The sequence below is a fragment of the Aptenodytes patagonicus genome, chromosome 4 (assembly GCF_965638725.1).
Source record: "Aptenodytes patagonicus chromosome 4, bAptPat1.pri.cur, whole genome shotgun sequence".
Taxonomy (NCBI): domain Eukaryota; kingdom Metazoa; phylum Chordata; class Aves; order Sphenisciformes; family Spheniscidae; genus Aptenodytes; species Aptenodytes patagonicus.
Genome location: NC_134952.1, coordinates 12287160 through 12306910, shown reverse-complemented (window position 1 = coordinate 12306910; position 19751 = coordinate 12287160). Strand labels below are relative to the sequence as shown.

General features: G+C 39.9%; 1 protein-coding gene across 4 annotated transcripts in view; it reads right to left on the bottom strand.

Annotated features, from left to right (window-relative positions):
- The window catches only part of AFAP1 (actin filament associated protein 1), a 121577-nt gene that overhangs the window by 8580 nt on the left and 93246 nt on the right, over positions 1-19751 (bottom strand). For 2 of the 4 annotated variants that reach the window (XM_076335884.1, XM_076335885.1), the window contains exons 9-16: positions 16205-16354; positions 12673-12884; positions 11055-11200; positions 6850-6967; positions 5083-5340; positions 3174-3288; positions 1482-1646; positions 677-867 (exon numbers count right to left, since the gene is read on the bottom strand). In XM_076335884.1, coding sequence (XP_076191999.1) covers positions 677-867; positions 1482-1646; positions 3174-3288; positions 5083-5340; positions 6850-6967; positions 11055-11200; positions 12673-12884; positions 16205-16354 — 1355 coding nt within the window. The remainder of the gene's footprint in view (positions 1-676; positions 868-1481; positions 1647-3173; positions 3289-5082; positions 5341-6849; positions 6968-11054; positions 11201-12672; positions 12885-16204; positions 16355-19751) is intronic. The other 2 variants (XM_076335886.1, XM_076335887.1) reach the window with 1 other exon arrangement.

Sequence of the window (19751 nt, the reverse complement as noted above, 5' to 3'; positions counted from 1 at the left end):
GAGCAATATTTTCTATCTAGACTTAGAACTGCAGATTTTTTTTTAAAGAAACCATATTCATAATCATGATGGATAAATGAAAAAGAGGTTAGAACAAAAGAAAACAAAGCAAAGTGTGTGTTCTGTGATGAAAATTCAAGTTTGTTTTCTGGGATTAAACAACACTGGGTCATCTGGAGGAACTGACGCATCCCTCTGATCCTTCTGATGCAGCTACCCAGTTGCTTCTGACACAGATCCACAGCATGAGCAAGGCCTGCCATGCTCCATCGTGAATGTGTGAGATGCAGCCCTTGCAAAGGGTGACAGTGACTGATAGGGGACTGACACAAGTAGGTCTTCATCACTGCACGATGACTTGGTGCATTTAAATCTCCCTGGGATGGAGCAATGTCTCAGTTCATGCACTTTTACAATCACTGAGGACAATGAGGTGTCAGCTTTTGCACATCATCCTAACACATACTGCCTGTGATTCCCATGTCTACCTGCTCCCCGTTGCTGTAGAAAGTACAGCAAATGTAGGTGAAGAAGGCAAATAATGCAGAAAGGCATTTAGTTCTGCTCTTATTTCCTGGGCTTAATAAACCTTTTGAAAACTCTCAGTTCCCACTCATTTTACCGGAGCTCAGAAGCTCATAGTACTGGGATTTGCGTGTTTAATGGCTTTGCATACCTGTGGGCTTGATGTTCCTGACTTGGGCTCAATAGCCAAGCCCAGTGTGATGCCACCAGCCAAGGCTTTCTTAAGGCTCTCCTTCACCTCGGTCAGTTCTAGCTCCAGGTTTACACGCTCAGCCTCCTTCTGCTTACACTCCTCTTCCAACTTCTTTAACTTGTCTTCAAGAATCACTTGGGTCTTCCTGCCTGTCATCCACAGCGATGTTATTATTTCAATAAGAAGCTTAAATTGACACTTACAGAAATTACTTTCTTTTTAAAAATGTAAGGAACAAGGTCGCTAAAAATCAGTGACATCACAAAAAAGTTACGTAATTTGCAAAAAATACTTTTTTCATGTAAAAAGTTTAGCAACAGAAATTAAATGCTTTCTTTCAGGTCCCTTCCCTAGGTTTCTGGTCTAGTTTCAAATCAGTATTTGTTCTGTTATTTTTCCATGTAATGAAAATATAATTAGCCAGTCACACAAAATTATTCTCATGTTCTACTTGTCTGAAGTCCCCATCAGTGTAATTTCATAGAGGGGATATATACACACACACACGCGCGCGCGTGCGCGCGCATATTAAAAAAAAGTGTATGAAATAAGTATATACACCTATACATATATAAAATATAAATATATATATTTATACTATATATTTTATAACTATATAGAAAGCAAATATAGACATTACAGACTATTGTTTAACATCAAAACCAAACCTCATGTAGTGGCATGTCTTCAGCACAGAATACGAAGCTATTTGGATAATTAAGCCTACCCAGGGCAGAATTCAGCACAAAAAAGCACCTCATACCAGCATTGACTTCAATGGCAGCGCGTAGATCTTTTCTTTCTTTTCGGAGCTGGGCCAGCCTATTCCGGAGCGCTTCTTTCCTCTTTAGCAGCTCCTCCTCTTTGCTTTGTAACCTCTTTGCATCTGCCTCCACACGATTCTTGCCATATTTGTACTGCTCTGCATCTGTATGTATTGGATTCTGGTTATTTATGGCTAAATTAACAGTAAAACTCTAAACTATTCCCTGAGACTGAACATCACATGAAGCATTTCATGGTTTGAGAAACCAGTTAACCACCCCTCTTCCACCGACTTTTTCTCAAGGTCTGTGATTCCCACTGAGTGCTGAAGCACAGCTTTGGAAATGATACGGGATAGATTGTTTGTTCTCTACATTTAGACGGGGAAGATGAGAAATACCAGTCACCTTATAGTGCATTGGCTTTGAAAAATGGCCTCGCCTTTCTGTGTAGTTCAGAAGAAGGAAAGGAGGCTCCCCTTTATCTCTGAACCCTTGATTTTTAATTGGAAGGGGTCAGAGGAAAAGCTACCTGTTTGCCCTTTTTGCCTGGTTTCCATTCCTACTTCTAGTACTTAAAGCACACGTCTTTTCTCACCTGACGTAAGAGAATACAATGATGTTCTCAGTTTTTTGATACTTGAGAGTTTTTCTTTTTTTTTTTTTTTTAATTTCCCCTATAAATGCTTTCACTTCATGGCTCACATGTAGCTGTGTTCTAATTTACATCACAGTCCCTTCTATACCTCTGCTCCGGTTGCAGACTCAACGAAAATAGGTCAGGTAACACATCACTCTGCACATCTGAAGGCAAAGTCAGCTGCACTAAACCATTCCTGACAATTAGTTGTCAGACCAGTTTTAGTCAGTCTTTAGTAACGGAGATGCCTTTACTCCCACAACTACCTATTCCAGTACCAATTGACCTGCCTAGTTAGAAAGAGACATACTTTTTTTTTAAAGTCTAACCCAAATTTCCCTTACTGCCATTAAATCCATGACTTCTTAAAAATTTATCACGGGATCAAAAAAACCACATTCGCTCCTTCTCTAGAAGAAGCCATGTTTTTTAATCCATATTTAAAAATATGATTATAGCTCTTTTTTGTCTTTTCTTCTTTAAGCAAAGCAATCCCTGTTAGGAATTTCCTAGAGGCAATCCACCTGCCCAGAAGAACCCTCTTTCTGAACGTGCCACTTGCCAATTGAAATCTCATCTCTCTGAGGAAGTTTTTGAGCTGTATGGTTGTCTTCATCATTTTGTTATACCTTTTCTTTTTCATTAGTGATAAGAATAATTCCACTTTTGAGCAACATAATGTCCTCACGTCTTTCCCAGCTCCTCATCCTCCTCTTCCAACAGGAATACAGAATTGCTCTCTGCCCCAAATGAAGAATCATTACCCTTTTTTTTTTTTCCTGCTGCCCTCATGACTTTGCAGCCACAGGTCCACATTTCATATTTATCGTTCTCCATATGACAACCTTTTATCTCGTGGCATGGCTGGAGTGCTGAGTCACCAATGCACACAATATCTCCTATTCAAAGTCTTGGTGGGCATCTCCTGCTCAGCCTCTCAGCCACAGAAGAACCACAGTGGTCCTTTATCTTGTTTGCTAAGAAGACAGCTATTTTGGGGAGCCTCATGACTCCACTCACAAGTGAGGCAGCAGTGAGGAGAAATACTTACTGGATGCGGTGCGCTTCACACATGACACCGATTCAGATTTCTTCGGCTGGCTATTTAAAGTTCTCCCTTTTCCGGTGATCCCATTAGCAGTCGCAGGAGGCTTCTTGCCTTTAAACTGTTTGAAAACAAAAGTACAGATGGGCTCCAGCTATTCCTGTGCCACTGGCATTACAGTCACCCTTTCATCAAGGGCAAAGCTTGACAAAAAGCTGCCTGCTCGGAGAACCTTAATAGAGCGCATTGATTGAGCTGGAGACAGCGCTTCCTCCAGAGATGTTGTCTTGAGAGCTGCCTGCTCAGCGGAAGCCACACCAGCAATCACAGTATTAGAAGGGGATGAACTCCCCATCTCTGGCGGCATCACGGTCTCCAAGTTATTTAAAACTCTGGCATTTACTATATTAAGACAGCCATCGCGAGGCAGAAAAGTTGTACCTTTGAAACACAGGTTTGTCAGAGTTAATTTCATACAGAAAAACCCAACAGGGTTTGCCACACAAAAATTCAACACTGTTTCTCATTTACTATATGACCTTGCCATCCTTGTGGTGCATGGATTTTTTTTTGCAAAACAATATAATTATTACACATTTTTAAATGTTAGGAGTTAACATATCAATTTCCTCTTATACAACCTCTAGCTACTAATTAAAAGTTTTTCATACTTAAAAAAAGCAACCTCTCATAATGGCCAGGCAAACTCACAAGATTACCAGAAACAGCACATTTCATGTCCAAGGGGTTTCCATTTAGAGGGCTCCCCTGCAATGAACTGAACCCTGGGAAGAGCAACGCTGTCCTGACTAATCGTAGTGTTTCCACAGGGGATGCCTTAGCTGAGCACAGGGCATAGGTGTGCCACGCTCTGGTCACCTGCTTCCAAAAGCTTTTGAGGACTGAACCGGGAGTGCAACAAGAAGCCTGCAGCTGCAGCCAAGGATTAGGGCAATTTATTGCTCGGGTCCACCTCCGATTCTGCAAGTCCACTGAATTCTAATATTCCAATATGAAGTTTTTGTAAGGGTTAAGTGAGTTAACACACAATATGACAGGTACCTTATACAAGGGAAACACTTATCGAACTGTTCCATTTCAGATTAGATGGAAACCCACCCATCTTTGTGATACATTCACAGGTTTATGCCAATGACCAGCTTTTGCAGACTGGCTATGGGCTCTAGAGAAGGTCCCTGGCGTGGCTGTGAGCAAGGCTTGCTCTGCCCCCCTGCCGGGGTCTGCCTGTCTGCTACTGAGGCTGAGCACACAGGATTTCATCTGCTCTGTAGCTTCGCATTTCAGCTAAGGTCCAGAAGCCTGAGACCACCCTCAGAAAGCAGCATAGACATAGGCTTAGTTTCTTTGCAGGGGAAGAAAATAAGAGGCAGTAATTTAAATATGGTATATACACACTATATACAATATCATTTAGTATATATAAAATACAGTATATGTTATGATATATATATGCATATTCACAATATCTATAACCATAGTATATACAATATACAGATTAGTAAAATTCTAGAGAGGCAAATTTGCTCTCACAGCCAGGTCATTTTTCACTTTTCTTTTTTTTTTTTTGAAGTCGTCACTGCCTAAGGAGACAGAAGGTGGCTAGATATGCATTCAGGTTAAGTTTGGAAGGCCACATCTATTTTTTTGTTATTATCCACAATCTGTAAATCATCAAGAACTTGTGGGGAAAGCCTTTCCCAAGTGCCAATACTTTCACATCAGAATTTACAACTTAGCAAATCTGTTTCATTTGCAGTGGACTCATGACTAAACTCTAAGCACTTCAGTGCTAACACTAAGGGACTGAAATAGCCCAAGGCCCTTTAGATAACAACCAGATAAACAGAACAGACAAAAAATAAAAAGCTTTGTTAAGTATTAAATAGTACAGTACCTGCGAGCCAGATCCCCTCCCCACAGCAGAGGTATTAGTGACAGACTGAGCAGAAGACAGATTGGATGAGACAGGGTATTTGTAATGGTTAGAGGAGAGTTTGTCAGTAGATAACCTATTGGGTTTTCTGTCAGCTGGCGGATAGCGCGCAAAGATTTTTGGAGACGGCAAGTTATCGTACAGGCCTGCGTTATCATAAAGCATTTCTTCTCCAATGTTCCTGCTACGAGAAGAAGGAAAGCCATCTTCTGGTTCCCACTGCAACACATACACTTTGGCAGTTAGTAAACAATATACCATGCAGAACCTCCTAAGTGAAATTAAAACATTAGTAATTCTTTTGACCATAGCAAGCCCTCAGTGTTTAGCAAGCATATGCTTATTGCTTACACTTGAGTCAAACTATTTAGAAAGTGGGGGAGGACACAGTGTGGAAAGGAAGCATTGCATTACACAGCTCATAGCCTCAGTCCTGTGCATTTTCCACAGTATGAGCAAACGGGTACTATCCTATCACCCTTGCTGTTTCATAGACTGCACCTTCAGTTGTTAGCTCTAGCACTGAGGGGGCACAAGCAGACTGTGTTAACAGGGGGATACTCACAGGCTGCACAGATGAATCTGTGGGATTACATCTGGTACATGAGTTGTTAAAAGTAATTTGGCCTAACAGTTAGCAGAAGCCAAGAGGGTTTTTTCTTTTTTTTTTTTCTTCTTTCTTCAGGCTATATGTCTTTCCAGTGAATACCAGCTGCTGGTATGCTAGTATTACATTTTATTTGCTGGAGAATTATTATTCTGAGCTAACCAGCTAAAATAGCTACAGGCCATTCTTTTTTTTTTTTCCCCCTTTTTTTTTTTTCCCCCCAGAAAAATTGAAAGCTCAACAACAATACTCCAGTGATTCATTCAATTAGTCTTCAAAGAAACCAACCTGGTTGGCAAATACCCTTCCTTAATCCGTCCTGGCTGTGGCAATACACTACTCATACAAAGGCTTGAGCACATCCAAGAACTACACATACAGACTACTCACCACACATGTGGTCGTGTCTTCTTCCCAAGAGGGGTTTTCTACCATCTTTGTGACATTACTAAGACATGATGGAGGACTGAACTTGTGGTCCACTTAACACTTTGAAACTCTGAATTTCTCTTGAGTTCAGCCTTTCTGAAGCAGCCCAAATTAAGAGCTGACACAGGCTGTAGCTCCCCTGTAAATTTTCCTGAGGACCACATATTGCTATGGGTTAACATCCACTATGTGTTAAACCCTATTACACATCTGCCTACGATCAGCTCTGCAATTTACCAAGATGGAAGTGACCACTGTGGTTCTCCTTTGGGATGAGCAGTACCTGCCGTCATCACGAATGCAGCCCCAGGGACTGAGAAGTGTTTTGGGTTTGGTTTTTTTTCAACAGACACCACGAAGTGCCTGGTGTAACTGAGTCCTTAATTTTGCCAGGTCCGGTGTGATCTAAAAAATACCCCCTCAAGTGAGTATTATATTCAAGGACTTGGCAACAAATCATCGACAGGCAACTGCTTTCTAAATGCACGTTGGCTCACATGCAGGTTAATGTAAACAGTATGTCCCACACCCCTAATACTATGTAGGTGTGAGAGAAGTTTGCAGCCTCCAATCAAAAAAAATAGGAGTTCATTTGGAAACTAACCAGTGGGGCTTTTTAGATAATATAATTTTCAGATGTCCATGCATTCAACACATGCAAACCATTTGTTCTGTGCAAATTCAGTTCTTACCGATCCATTTATGCAGGGAACATCATCGTAATGAAGTGCCATTCCACTCGGACAGGCGTAGCCATTGGCAGTGCTTCCCCGATACGGATTTGTAGATATAACTCGCCTGTTCATAAAACTGAATAAAGCAAAATAAAAATAATAAAAACCGGTGCTTGAACCTAAGTCTAAATGATGATTCAGCGGTATGTTCCCTGTATCTGATTATGTAGCCTGGAAGCACATTATCTTCTCACTTTCTGCAGGAAAGCTGAGGACAGTTTTCCTTCTTTTGCTACTCACATGTTGCTGCTAGCAGCCAATATTACAACACATGCTCCTGTGCTCCATTCTTACAGTGGGGATAAGACTGTATGAAAGCCAGGAGGGCAACAGCTGTAACTGCTCAGTGGCATGTTTACAGGGGAACCTGCTGATCTGTGTTTTAAACCAGCTTTAAACCAGTGTCCCATAAAAGTTCCCTTGTCTGCATCGGGGAGAAGCAGGTGTTTCTGGGTGCATGCATGTTCAAGGGGGATGCGAACTTAGGAACTGGGAGAAACAAGAATCAAATCCAGCAAAAATCTGTAAAAAAATGGAACTTTGACAAAATATAAGTTCACGTATCTATCAAAATTTGCTGAATATTTTCTTGCTCAAAATCTGGCAATTTTTCATTACCGTATCAGAACTTTTGTCTGGGCAGAGTGTGCACAATGGCACTATGCATCCCAACTCTCTGTCTGGGTAATTGTGCATACAACTACTCATTCTTGCGCTGTTTCACAAAGTGGATCTGAGCCCCCTGGACACTTCAAAAGGGATATATCCCTTTATAAAGGGATATATATATATATATGAACAATATATATGTAGAATCATAGAATCATTTAGGTTGGAAAAGACCCTTAAGATCACCAAGTCCAACTGTAAACCTAACACTACCAAGTCCACCACTAAACCATGTCCCTGAGCACCATGTCTACACATCTTTTAAATACCTCCAGGGATGGTGACTCAACCACTTCCCTGGGCAGCCTGTTCCAATGCTTGACAACCCTTTTGGTGAAGAAATTTTTCCTAATATCCAATCTAAACCTCCCCTGGTGCAACTTGAGGCCATTTCCTCTTGTCCTATTGCTTGTTACTTACATATACTGTTCCATATACTGTTCCATATACTGTTATATATATATATATATGTATGTTTGTTTGTTTGTTTGTTTCCCCCCCCTCCCCAAAATCAATATTGCAGCTTGTTTTACTGGAATTGTGCAGAACACATGCAAGATATCACGGACTACAACGGGCTTTGTGTTGGGAGCAAAGATCTAACAATGCAGAAAATGGCAGAATCAGGCCCAATAGCAATGACAACCCCAAGGGTGTTTTCCTTTCTAGCAACTGCTGAAATTGAACAATATATAGAGTGAGACCCCAAATAATTTCTATAGAATCATAGAATAGTTTGGGTTGGAAGGGACCTCTAAAGGTCATCTAGTCCAACCCCCCTGCCGTGGGCAGGGACATCTTCAACTAGATCAGATTGCTCAGAGCCCCGTCCAACCCGACCTTGAATGTTTCCAGGGATGGGGGATATAGTTTAAGGTGTACGTGAATGGGAAAACAAAGCTGTCCATCCCAAACAATGGAACTATTCAGACTGTGTGCTGACATTCATAAAATATGATAAAGCCCTATTAAAGCAGAAAGGGTCTTCTGTAGCGCTGGCTGGAGCTCAAGAATGCTGTGGTTTCAACAGTTGCTTTCTTTTGGCTTTGGAATAACATGGAGTCCATTGAATTTCTCATTCAGAAGGAGACAGACCTCATCCAACTGTGGCTCACCTGAGCCGGGGAAACCCGGGCTCACAGGAGGGATGAACCTGCCCAGTTCGGTGTGAACCTTTCAGGGCAGGGCAGGGGTGGAATAATCATTAGACGGAAGCTTTTCTTACTTCAAACAAACAAACAACAAAAAGCCCAAGATAAATTCCATGATAAAAATATTTTTAACTTTATCATATCTCATACTTTATTAGACATTATTAAAGGGCTGCATCTGTTTACTGTTCCTCTTAATGAAGGACATTACTCAAGTGTTTCTGGTTAGTCTGAAGGACTGCATTTGGAGCCATTATTGTATATCTTTCTATTTAAGTAGAGTGATGCATAATAACCATGTCTGAAAACTGGGATATTCATTAATGACATCTGATGCACCTGTAGTAACTATTTCCACCACCAAAGGAAGCTGAGATTTATCTAAGTATCTGCAAGCACTTCACAAGCATTATTTCACTAAGCCTCATTAATCCTGTTTACAGATGCATCCATGTAAGTTAATTGTATTCTGAAACTGCTAGATGGGAAGCAAATGGAGAAAACTTGCTTGGAAGCATTTTTTTCTTCAGCCTTTCCTAGATATCTGATGATTTAGATGAAGAAAATTGATGGGACTATTAATGAAGAGCTGATCGTTTAGCAAAGGATCAGTCTCAGGAAATGAATAACCAATAATCCTGAAGTGACTGCGATAATCAAAGCTTCAATGATAACTGCAGTTAATTTGGAATACTGATACTCATTCTATAAAGGGCAGCAATAGTACTTTATTAACACTTAAGTATCACTGTTATTTCTCCTCATGTTCTAGGAGTAGCTGAAAATCAGCAGACAGCTACTCTAGTTGCTTACTGACAAGCTCTTACAGTCTTTTAAAGACACCCAATGAATTTTAACTAATTCTTAATAGGAGAATTCTGCTACTTTGCAAGTTGTTTGACATTCCTTGCTAACATGTGGTTTAGTTGCATGTTTTTTCACTTGGCTCCAATTAATATCACATTTGTTCAGAAAATGAAAGCCAAGCAGTATTCAGGTGGAAAAGGTTTCCACTCTATTTCTTTCTTAAATGTGGTTATTGCTAGATGCTGACTGAAGCAAAAATACATGTCAACACAGGATAAATTTTTTGAGCCCTATTAACTTCAAAACAAACATTAATGTAAGTCTGTAAGCTAAGTGCATTTTGATTCTATCAGAATGATCTGGTTTTCACAAAACTGGGCTTGTGGTAACACTGAGTCACTTTGGTTTCTATCAGAAGTCATTCAAACCAGATCCTGAATGAAGCTGCCCATTTGCTCTCATTAAAGGTCTCTTAACACCTCGCAAATGGCAGGAGAGTCTTCTTTTGGAAACCTCTGAAGCTTTTGATTTTTTTTTTTTTTTGCATTTTCAGTCCGTTTAAAGCTATGGTGGGCAGATGGGATGTGATTCTCTATTAAGTCACACGAATTCCAAATTTGTGTGGGTATTCTCATTTTGCAGCGAGATGAGGGATGACGCCTTTGCCAGCTGTCTCCTCAGGCCACCCGCTTTCTGACCCCGGGAAACCACGGGCTACGTCTGCAGCAGAGCATCCCACCTGTCCCAACTGTTCCTTCACTCCTGTTTCTAAACCACCTCATCTGGCCAAGGAAAAATGACAGTCTCTTCTCACCAAAGACTGCTTTAATGCCTAAATTGATTTGAACATGTAAAAAACTATATATGCTAAGTATGCATTACTTTTCTTAGCACAGGATGAGCGATGGGGAATCCACTGTACTGATTTGCAATTTAAACAGAGTTTCCGTGCTGTGGCCTAGACACCTTCCCAATTTCCACCTCCTAAATTAAATCCCAGAAATTAATTGGACTGGTGTGAGCTTGATGAAGTTTTTAATTAATCAAAAAAGAACTTGAGAAGGAAACACTGAGAATGTGACTATCCAAGATTTAAATTTGCTGTGCATTTTTAGTCTACACCATACATTGGCCAATATATGCTGTACATATTGGCTATATGTACAGCAAATACAGCCAATAGATAAATGTGAGCTACGTAGTTGCATATTTATTTAATTTTCAGCATATTTCTCCTCTTCCAGGGATAGTTCTAAGTCTTCAGGCAAAATAAAATATTAAAATATAGCATTTGATAAGGAGACTTACTGAAAAAATGAGTAAAGATTTGACTAAAGTTGGATGGTGTCTGCATCTTTTACAGAACTTAGCAGGATGCCAACACGATAATCATAAACATATCTAACATGCTGCAATGCTGAAACACTTTAGGAGTTCAATATCTGGCAAAGGGGGGTGGATTTTGATAAGCTCTCTTGGCACCGGACATAAATTCTCACAGTACTGGAAACACCCGGGTAGCTGAACGCCTCTCACCAGAACGTCTGTTTGGCAGCCTGGATGACGCTTGCCGTCATTTCCACGTCGATGTAGTCGTAGTGCAGAGCACCGGGGTCTGTCGAAGACCCTGTTTCCGCAAGCAAAATTCCTATCCATCTGCCCATGTCTTCGGAGGAGGATGCCTGCGAGGAGAGGGCAAGGGCGTATTTCAGGTCTTTAGTCTGCCACTGAGCTGAGCATTATTTCAAAATGGTGCATTCTTCTTGGCTGACAAATTGCTACCACATTGTATGAAAGGCTCTGGTTTCTCTCTGCTGAACTCCTAAAAACCCCAGGATTTCTTATTAAATCTGCTTTGCTAGAAGGAGTGCACTTTAAGTAAGCTATGTGGTCATCAGTTATGATGTAACATGAAATGGGCAATCTCCAAAAAAGAAGAAAAAATAATTGTTTAAGGCTAGTGGATTTAGATTCAAGTCATGCTTATTTTAGACTTCAGAAAATTGAAAGCTATAACAGAATTATTTTCCTATGCTAGGCTGGGGGATTTTAGTTAGGATGACTCCTAAGAAGAAACTCTTAGTCCTAAGTAGAAACGAGGGGAAAAAAAAAATGAAACAGTAGAAGAAATTTTAGTGTTGGTTTTTGAAAAATTCCAATACATTTGTCTAGATGATGGCGTTTATATTCCTAATGGCACAAGTACAAACATGAATACTGTTAAAATAATTTTTATTTTTTCATATTTTGCTTCAATTCACCAATTGCAAAGTTAAACAGCAGCAAAATAAATAATGGAAAAAAGCGTGGGGGGAAGGAAACTGTGCGGTTTCTAAATTTCTTGTTCTTTTTAAATATTTCATTGCCTTTCACGGTTCCTTGAGCTGTTTTCTAGTTTTTCAACTTCTCTGCACTGCTCACATATAACAGGCAGGAGACTAACGTGACCTGCAGTTGGAAATCCAAAGTGGTCAAAGTGTCCATCCTGCCACTGAAAAGAAAAGGTTGCCTCCTCCTGTATCTTCATTATACTTGGCTTTAAGTGTCTTCTCATTTCAGCTTTCAAAATATGATGAATATGATGAATAAAGCCCCTCAGAAAATCCTGACCCACCTAACACAGATGAAGGTATGACCTTCGAAGTGCGAGGACTGTGCCAGTGTGTACACATGTGGTGTGTCAAGAGACTCACCAGGATCCTGGCACGCTCTATCTTCTTACTGCAGAATTAGCTTACTACAGATACAGACTGAGCGAAAGTGGTTCATGTAAGTAGCAGACAAATGAGAGTTAAGAGCTCTAGAGTTCCCAGCAACAGTGATCCATTATTTAATTATTGCAAAGTTATTTACCCAAAGTGATTATATCCCTGATGTAAAAGTGTGTATAGAGAAGGAGCAGGGATATTTTAGTAACAGGTCAAGGGAAGGTCAGAGAAAAGCATCTTACTGAGAAGATTTCTGAACTGCATTAAATGTCAGTTCTCTCTTTGCCTGCAACTCTTAATATTTGTTTCTCCTTCCAGTATTTATTATCCAGCTCTGCAATAATACTATTCCAAAGATTTTTTGAATGGCCAGGTTGTATGAAAGTGCTTCTCTAATTTAGCTTGTGGGAGTTCCTACAAGTCATAGCCATTAGCAACCACCGCACCTCGAGCACAGCGACCTCCTGCCCGTTTCGGAGCAGGCGGAAGGTTAGGGGATGCTTCGAATCCAGTCCCGGGATGACTTCGCAGCCACGGAGAGGGATAGAAACAATATGTGTCTTCAGATCTGTCCTGTCCTTGTGGAAAATCAGTTTATTATCTTTCACTCTGCACCAGCGCTCACGCCAACGGTTATTTGAGAGCACGTTGAGATATCCTGCAATAAAATGAAACGTGAGATATTTTACTCCTGACTTTTTTTGAAAAGAAAAAAAAAAAAAGGAAACTTACTTTTCAATGTAACGCTAGCACTTAAACAACTTATTCCTCTTACAATAGAAAGTCCAGATGGATTTTAGGAAGACAAATAAATGACCCTGCCCCACTTCTTTTAATGAAAACTTTCACTGTGCCAATAACCTAGAAAAAAGCATATAAAGATGTGATCCCGCTCACGTGCAAGTGGCTGTTCCGTTAGTCACTGTGGCGGCTGGATGAGCAGGAGCACACTGATCCCCAAGACTTTAGTGAATGGGAGAGGGACTGTGATAAAAAGGTACATACACAGCCAGTGTGCTCACACAGAAGACCCACCTTCTCCATATGTAATGGCTTTGATAACTGTGGCTGACCAAAATTTTCTGGGAAAATCTCAGCTCCTATTATATAATTAGGCGATGAGCTACCTTCTGTAACATCCAAAATCAGTGTTTTAAGGACCTACTAAGCATTGATGTTATATGTTCTACTTTCGTTTAGAAAGAAGAATGCACGTTTGGTTTACAACACTTTTAAAGCAGAACTTAAAAAATCGCTACTGATGCCAATAAAAATAAAATTCATATTGGTTTAAAATTCAAGAAGTAAATGTATATGAAATTTAGCTAAACTTTAAGACAAAAGTTTAAACAAAGGTGGGGTTTTTTTTCCAGGGATAATACAGTACCCTTACGACAAATCAAAATTTCATGAACAAAGTGGCTTTTAAAAAAACCCGCTTCTCCTATCATGCTCTGTATCGGATACAGTGTCTAGGCATAGAATAACATTAAATGGGCACTGTTTTGTTTTTCCTTCTCTGTCCCATAGCAACAATCATTCCAGACTCAAACCTTAAAATCAAGACAATGCCCAATTTTCCTGCCTTATTTAGTCTGGGAATGAAAAAAAAAAAAGATCTTTTACTTCCACATTACGAACGGTACATGAATTCAGCATGTTGCTGCTTCCAAACAGGCTATGAAGACGGAAACAAATGATATCTTGCACAGGCCAGAATTTATGTAAAAAAAATTGTCTTCTATCTCTGGTCTGATTTTCATTTAGTCCTGTTGGATAGCTATCTCTTTGGTTTTCATTAAAACTATGATTTATCATTCATTTTTCTGGGTTTCCCTTCCAACATTATGGTTCCAATGGCAAAGCTTGATCCAACAGGATATAGCAGATCAGAATTGCGCACATCTTGGAAGGTGCCATAAAAAAAGGAGGATGTGCACAATCCTCTGATTTTGGCTCCTTGTGATGATCACACTCTCCAGCTCTCCTCCTTCCTCCTGTAACAAAACCCTGTATAGCTATGCATTATAATATAATCCCTAGAAACAGAAAACCCTTCACGTGCAAGCCAGCTGGCTTGTTTTGGAGTGAGAGTCCTTTTTTTCAGACAGTACTTTTCTTCCCCCTCTGCTCCCAACGCACTGCTCAGAAAAGCTCTTCCAAACCCTCCTACTTCACTTGAACTAAGCAGGATCCCATGCTTTTCCTCCCACATATCCCTACTTAAAACTTCAACAGTTTACATGACCAAAATGCCTTGAGTGTGTTCCCAGTTGGGGCATTAGCACTTCAGCTTAGCCCAGGCAGTCAAAGACCGGTGATGCTGTAGGGAAGAGCTTTGCCATGACTCTGAGTGCAGGTGGGTTTCCATCTCCACTCTAGCTGGGTGTCCCCTGCAGCTCTGCTGGGCTTTTCCCTTTGTTCATGGGAGGTGGAGCCTTTTAACGTGTACAAGCCTTCAACTATGGAGCAACCTCCCAGAGGGCATTGCACTAAGCCAAATTCCTGGTGGTGAGAAACTCCTTCTGCAAAGCCTTCCCGCAATGACCAAAGCCTAGACACTTACATATTTTCCTGTAAAATCTGCAAGTGGTGTTGAGTAGAGCCAAATGCAGGCAATAGTAATGGCTATACTTATGTCCATATCTGAAATAACGATAGAAATTCTAGGAATTAGACTGTCCAGCTGTGGTTAACGTCTCACATAATACAGAATAATCAATGGAGTATGAGACCCTGGAAGTTTGAGCTTTTATGGAAGCCAGATGCTTCAGACAATGCATCTGGCTGGACACAGCTCTTCCCAGCTGTTCTTTTGGCTGATAAATCACATCTGTACTTAGCTGATGTATAGACATATATGCACACATACTTATTTAATCAAAGATTGCTTATGTGAATAGATTCCCAAAGTGTGGCTTGAGAGCCACCTGTGATCTATGAAGTTCTTGCTGGTGGTCCATGGATCTGCTTCTTTCACCTTGGGCAAGCATCTATCATACTTCATGTACTGATGAGTTCTGCCAACTGCTGCCTAATCACAGATTTCTGGGTTTCCCAAAGTTTTCCTTGTCAATTAAAGGGGAAAAGGCAAATCCAAATTCAGAACCCGGTGCAACTGCTTCACAGCTTGCTTTCTATGGAAAAATTTTTTGGAAGGGATTGGGAGAAGGGTGGGTTCAACCTTATTCACGTATGAAAGTCTTACTTAATACTGGAGCACCAGAAGGCAAACAGGAGAATGTAAATACATTGCATTGTTTGCAAACACCAGAGCTGTGAGGACATCAGCTAAGCGCATTGTGCAAAATCCTAAATTGTGAGCAAACTTTAACAGCTAAAATACAAAACATAAGCATTTTCTGCGTGCCTTTTTCTATACTTCCTTGGTGCTGCCAAGCACTACAGCTGTCATATGGAGTGATCAACATTAGGAGTTAAAATAGCTTACTAGAAATTTGTTACTTCATTCAAGTTTTGCCCAATGTGTACCACTTTAGGAACCCACAATTAAAAAATCACTTTGGCTGAGGCCAGTCGACTGCTGTCTTGATTGCTGTCCCATAAAACCTCACCACGATCCATCATAAAAGACATGATCCCTTCCCAAGAACCTTCTAATTCCTAACCTAAATTTATTTCATAGTCCAGCCTATATTCATTTTATATCCATTTGTTTGAAAACAGCTCTTGTTTCTTTCTGCTTTTTGTCCACACTTCTCTTCCCCCTCACCTTTGCAAAGAGCAATGATATGTCTTCTGAGCCTGTGCTACCATTTTATTTAAAAAGTCAAGTTCTTCTAGTCTCTTTTCAAATTATAAGCTCTTGATTACTCCTCTTTCAGTCTGAGTGCATCCTTCTGATGTTGGGGGAAGAATTATAGCAGTAAAAGCAATTTTAGAGGAATTTCTAGTCTAGAATTTTATAAAGTTTTAGTCGCAATGTGCATTTAAGACTCAAGAAGAAAAATCACTTACCACATGTTGGAACATCTTCTTCAGCTGATGAGGTCTGTTCATCTGTTGATGGCTTTTTCTTTCCTAAACCAATGATCTTCGTTATTTTTTTCCCTGTTACTTTAGTCACAGTGCCCTTGGCTTCTGATTTTGAACTTTTTTTCCTCTTCACTATTAAGAAAGCAAAAGTGTGTATTTTAGTGTGTTTAAATTAACCAATGACTAGAGAGAACCTGAATAAAAACAGTAGTTCAGACAAGCAATCCTGAGCAAGATGAACATTTGTACAAAAGTTGCAGACTGCAATGAGATAAATATTATATGCCCTCTCTAATGCAGATGCTTATAAATAACCTCTGTGCTATAAAAATCATGGCATTCAGAAGGATAAGAAAAACAAAAATCAAGCTTCTAATTTAATTTAATCTAATCAAGCTGAAAGTCTCTTTCCACAGCAGTCATCATCTAATTTATCAGTATGACTGAGGTACCTGCATATAAATTTAGCTCATATACACAAGGATAAAAATCCAGCCAGATGATCCTTCATTGTTCCTAAACATTTACCTCAAAATACTTCAACAATTAAGTACACAACAAAGACAGAATATGCTTGCCTAGCAAAAATACTCCTGCCATGTACAATTAAGGTATCTTATAATAATGGACCTTTTAGAAAGACAAGACTTATAAATTAACTACTAACAATTAAATTAGTGGGATCAGTATAAGCATTCAATGGTTAGAAGTTGGCACTTTTTGTGATCATGAGGGCTTGGAAAAAAAAAGCTCTGCTGAAAAGAGGTATTTTGCTAACATCCAGTCTATGCTTCCATTAACTTAATACATTACTAGTAATACTACGGCTCTGTGCACTGAGGCACGTTGAGCTGCTCAACATAACATGGCAAGGACTATGGATATAATTTTTAAAAGTGCCTATCTGACTAAAATCCTAATAAATTGAAAAAAAAAGTTTCTAAGATTAAACAGAATCAGAAAAAAAGACCTTTTATTTGCAAAACAGAACAAACGAAATGAACTTTCGGAAATTGCATTCAGTGGCCTAATTTGGATTCCATCAATAGAGCAACAATCTCTCTGCTAACTGAAAGGGCAGCAAAACCATCCATCAACTTGCCCCAATACATGATTTTGATGAAAAATACATTTAGGATAGTTACTGATTGAGCTGCTGTAACTTTATCCCTGACATATCAATTCCCTTTGCAACAGGGAACATTTAGTGGTTATGGACTTGTGTAAACTGAGGAAAAAAAAGGACAAAATGTTCATATAAGAAATGGCTATATGAACTGATGAACCGGGAAGAAGAATGCACGGGAAATAGAGAAGCAGTTTGGGACTCACAATGGGATAATTTATCATATTTAGTTTAATTGTTAGGAATCATGGAACGTTATTTAGAAATTGTATCAGTAGCCAAGACTGTACAAATCTGTCACCTGCCACATGCGGTGCCGAGGGGGAAAGGCAGCTTTTCAGGTGCGGATAGCTGTTCACCAGCAAACTCCAATACAGCGACACGTGTGCAAGCAAAGGTCTAATTCTCTCTTCCTAAGGGAAGGGTGTTCACAACTTATACTGCGCTCTCTAAACATGCAACGAGCTGCCATGTTTGAGGGAGGAAGGTCACCCGCCCCATCTGCTCATGTCAGTCCCTGCCTGAGGTAAAACCCAAAGGCAGCACCTGCCCACAGACCGGTTTCTGTCCCACGCAGCGGCAGCCGATGACCAGCTGTGGCTGTTGAGTGGGGAGGAGATGAAAAGCATTAAAAAATGCCAGAGACTGAGAAAAACTCATCTCTCTGAGACAGAAGCCCAAAGGAACCATTCTCAGGAGCATGAACAGACAGTGGAATAAGCCCATTTCAGTGCTTTTTAGTTTTTGTGTCCTATCTTCCCTTCACACTGCTGTTTTATTTTCCTGCAGAACTGAGAGGCAGCAGAAATAAGGCCTTCATGACTTAATCTTTTTGAGTCTAAAGAATCTACTGATTGCCTGACTGCCAGTGATTTTTGTCACAAAAGTATTTTCTTCTCATTTCCTTTCCTACAGCAAAACGAGCAGCTGGTTAAGAGCGGAGTAGAGGCTGGCCGTGACCGCTGGAGATGACTGCTCTCCGGAGTGTCCCTTCCCACGTACTCCCTTAAGTGTTTCCTATCCGTTGTTTAACAAAATTGTGAACCTTCATCCAGAACCACTTAAAATGATGCCAGGAATAGTTTAGTCTCCTTGCAATCAATAATGCCTATTATTTTTATTACTACATATTGAAGGTCACAACTTTCAAAAGCAACTGGTATTTTTAATTACTCTCCTTGAGACATCTAAGCTGGGCTGGTTTTCCAGCAGCACATGCTCCATCAGCATGCCTCTTGTGGGGCACCTGAGCCACCAGGCACTTTTGGACATCATGGACAAACAGCTTTTGGATCACAGATGTTTCTCAGCAGGTTTCAGAGGCTAAAACAGTAGTACTATTTTTGAAAGCTTAGTAGAAGATTTTATAGGGTGAAATCTAATCATGTACCACAACTTCTAGAAACCACAAAACCTGACGTTGTTCTATACTGTTGGGTATGTCAGAGATCTGTATAGTCAGGAAATGTTGGAAAACGACCCAGGGAGAAGATAAAGGAAATGAGTCAAAAGGCGAGACAGCACTGGCACCGAGGCCAGTATTGACTTCGTGCTCACTGCAGCTCACATTACCCTTCAGCTTGACAGCTGCAGAAAAATGTCTTATCTAAACGATACCATTGCTATACGGCAAGTTAACAAAGTCACAGAATTTCTTCCGCTTTGGGGAGCAGCGAGGGGGGTGGTGCAGAGAGCATAGGGGTTGAGTTTTTTAGATATAACTCAGACAAAATTCCCTCTGGGTTTGGGATGTGCCTCTGTTGGATTATAAGGACTACAAAACATGCATGGTTCCCAAGTAGCATATGTAAAATTACATACATATATCCTCACAAACCCACTGATATTATGTGATTATATACATTTTAGTATGTTAATATAAATAATCATACATAATAGTTTATATATCTATGTATCTGTGTATACACACACATATAAACTGTGTATGTATGTGTATACACACATATATATTTATATAATACTCATGATTCTTTCCTTCTAGTATTAAATGATAGCTTTTTTGCTTAGAAGCTATACACTCACTATTTATGTTGCCACTGTAGTTACAGTTGCTAAAAGCAACTGTTAGATGCCTATAGTGGTCGTCCAAGCTCTAAAAAACTGTACTTTTGAACACACAAAAGGCTGAATCAAAATTTCTATATTCTGTTTCCTTATACTAATTATATTGATTTTACCTGCACAATGACAACGTCAAATGCCTCTGTTACTGCAAAATTTTAAGGATTCACTCTTGACATAATTCAGATTTCAAGTTAAATTGAATCCTAATAAAAATATTCAAAAACTTTACTGCCTATTTTTAAAAGACAAAAGCCAGGTATTTCACTACCTATTGCTCCCCATATGCACATATTATTTACACCAAGCATCTCTGGATCT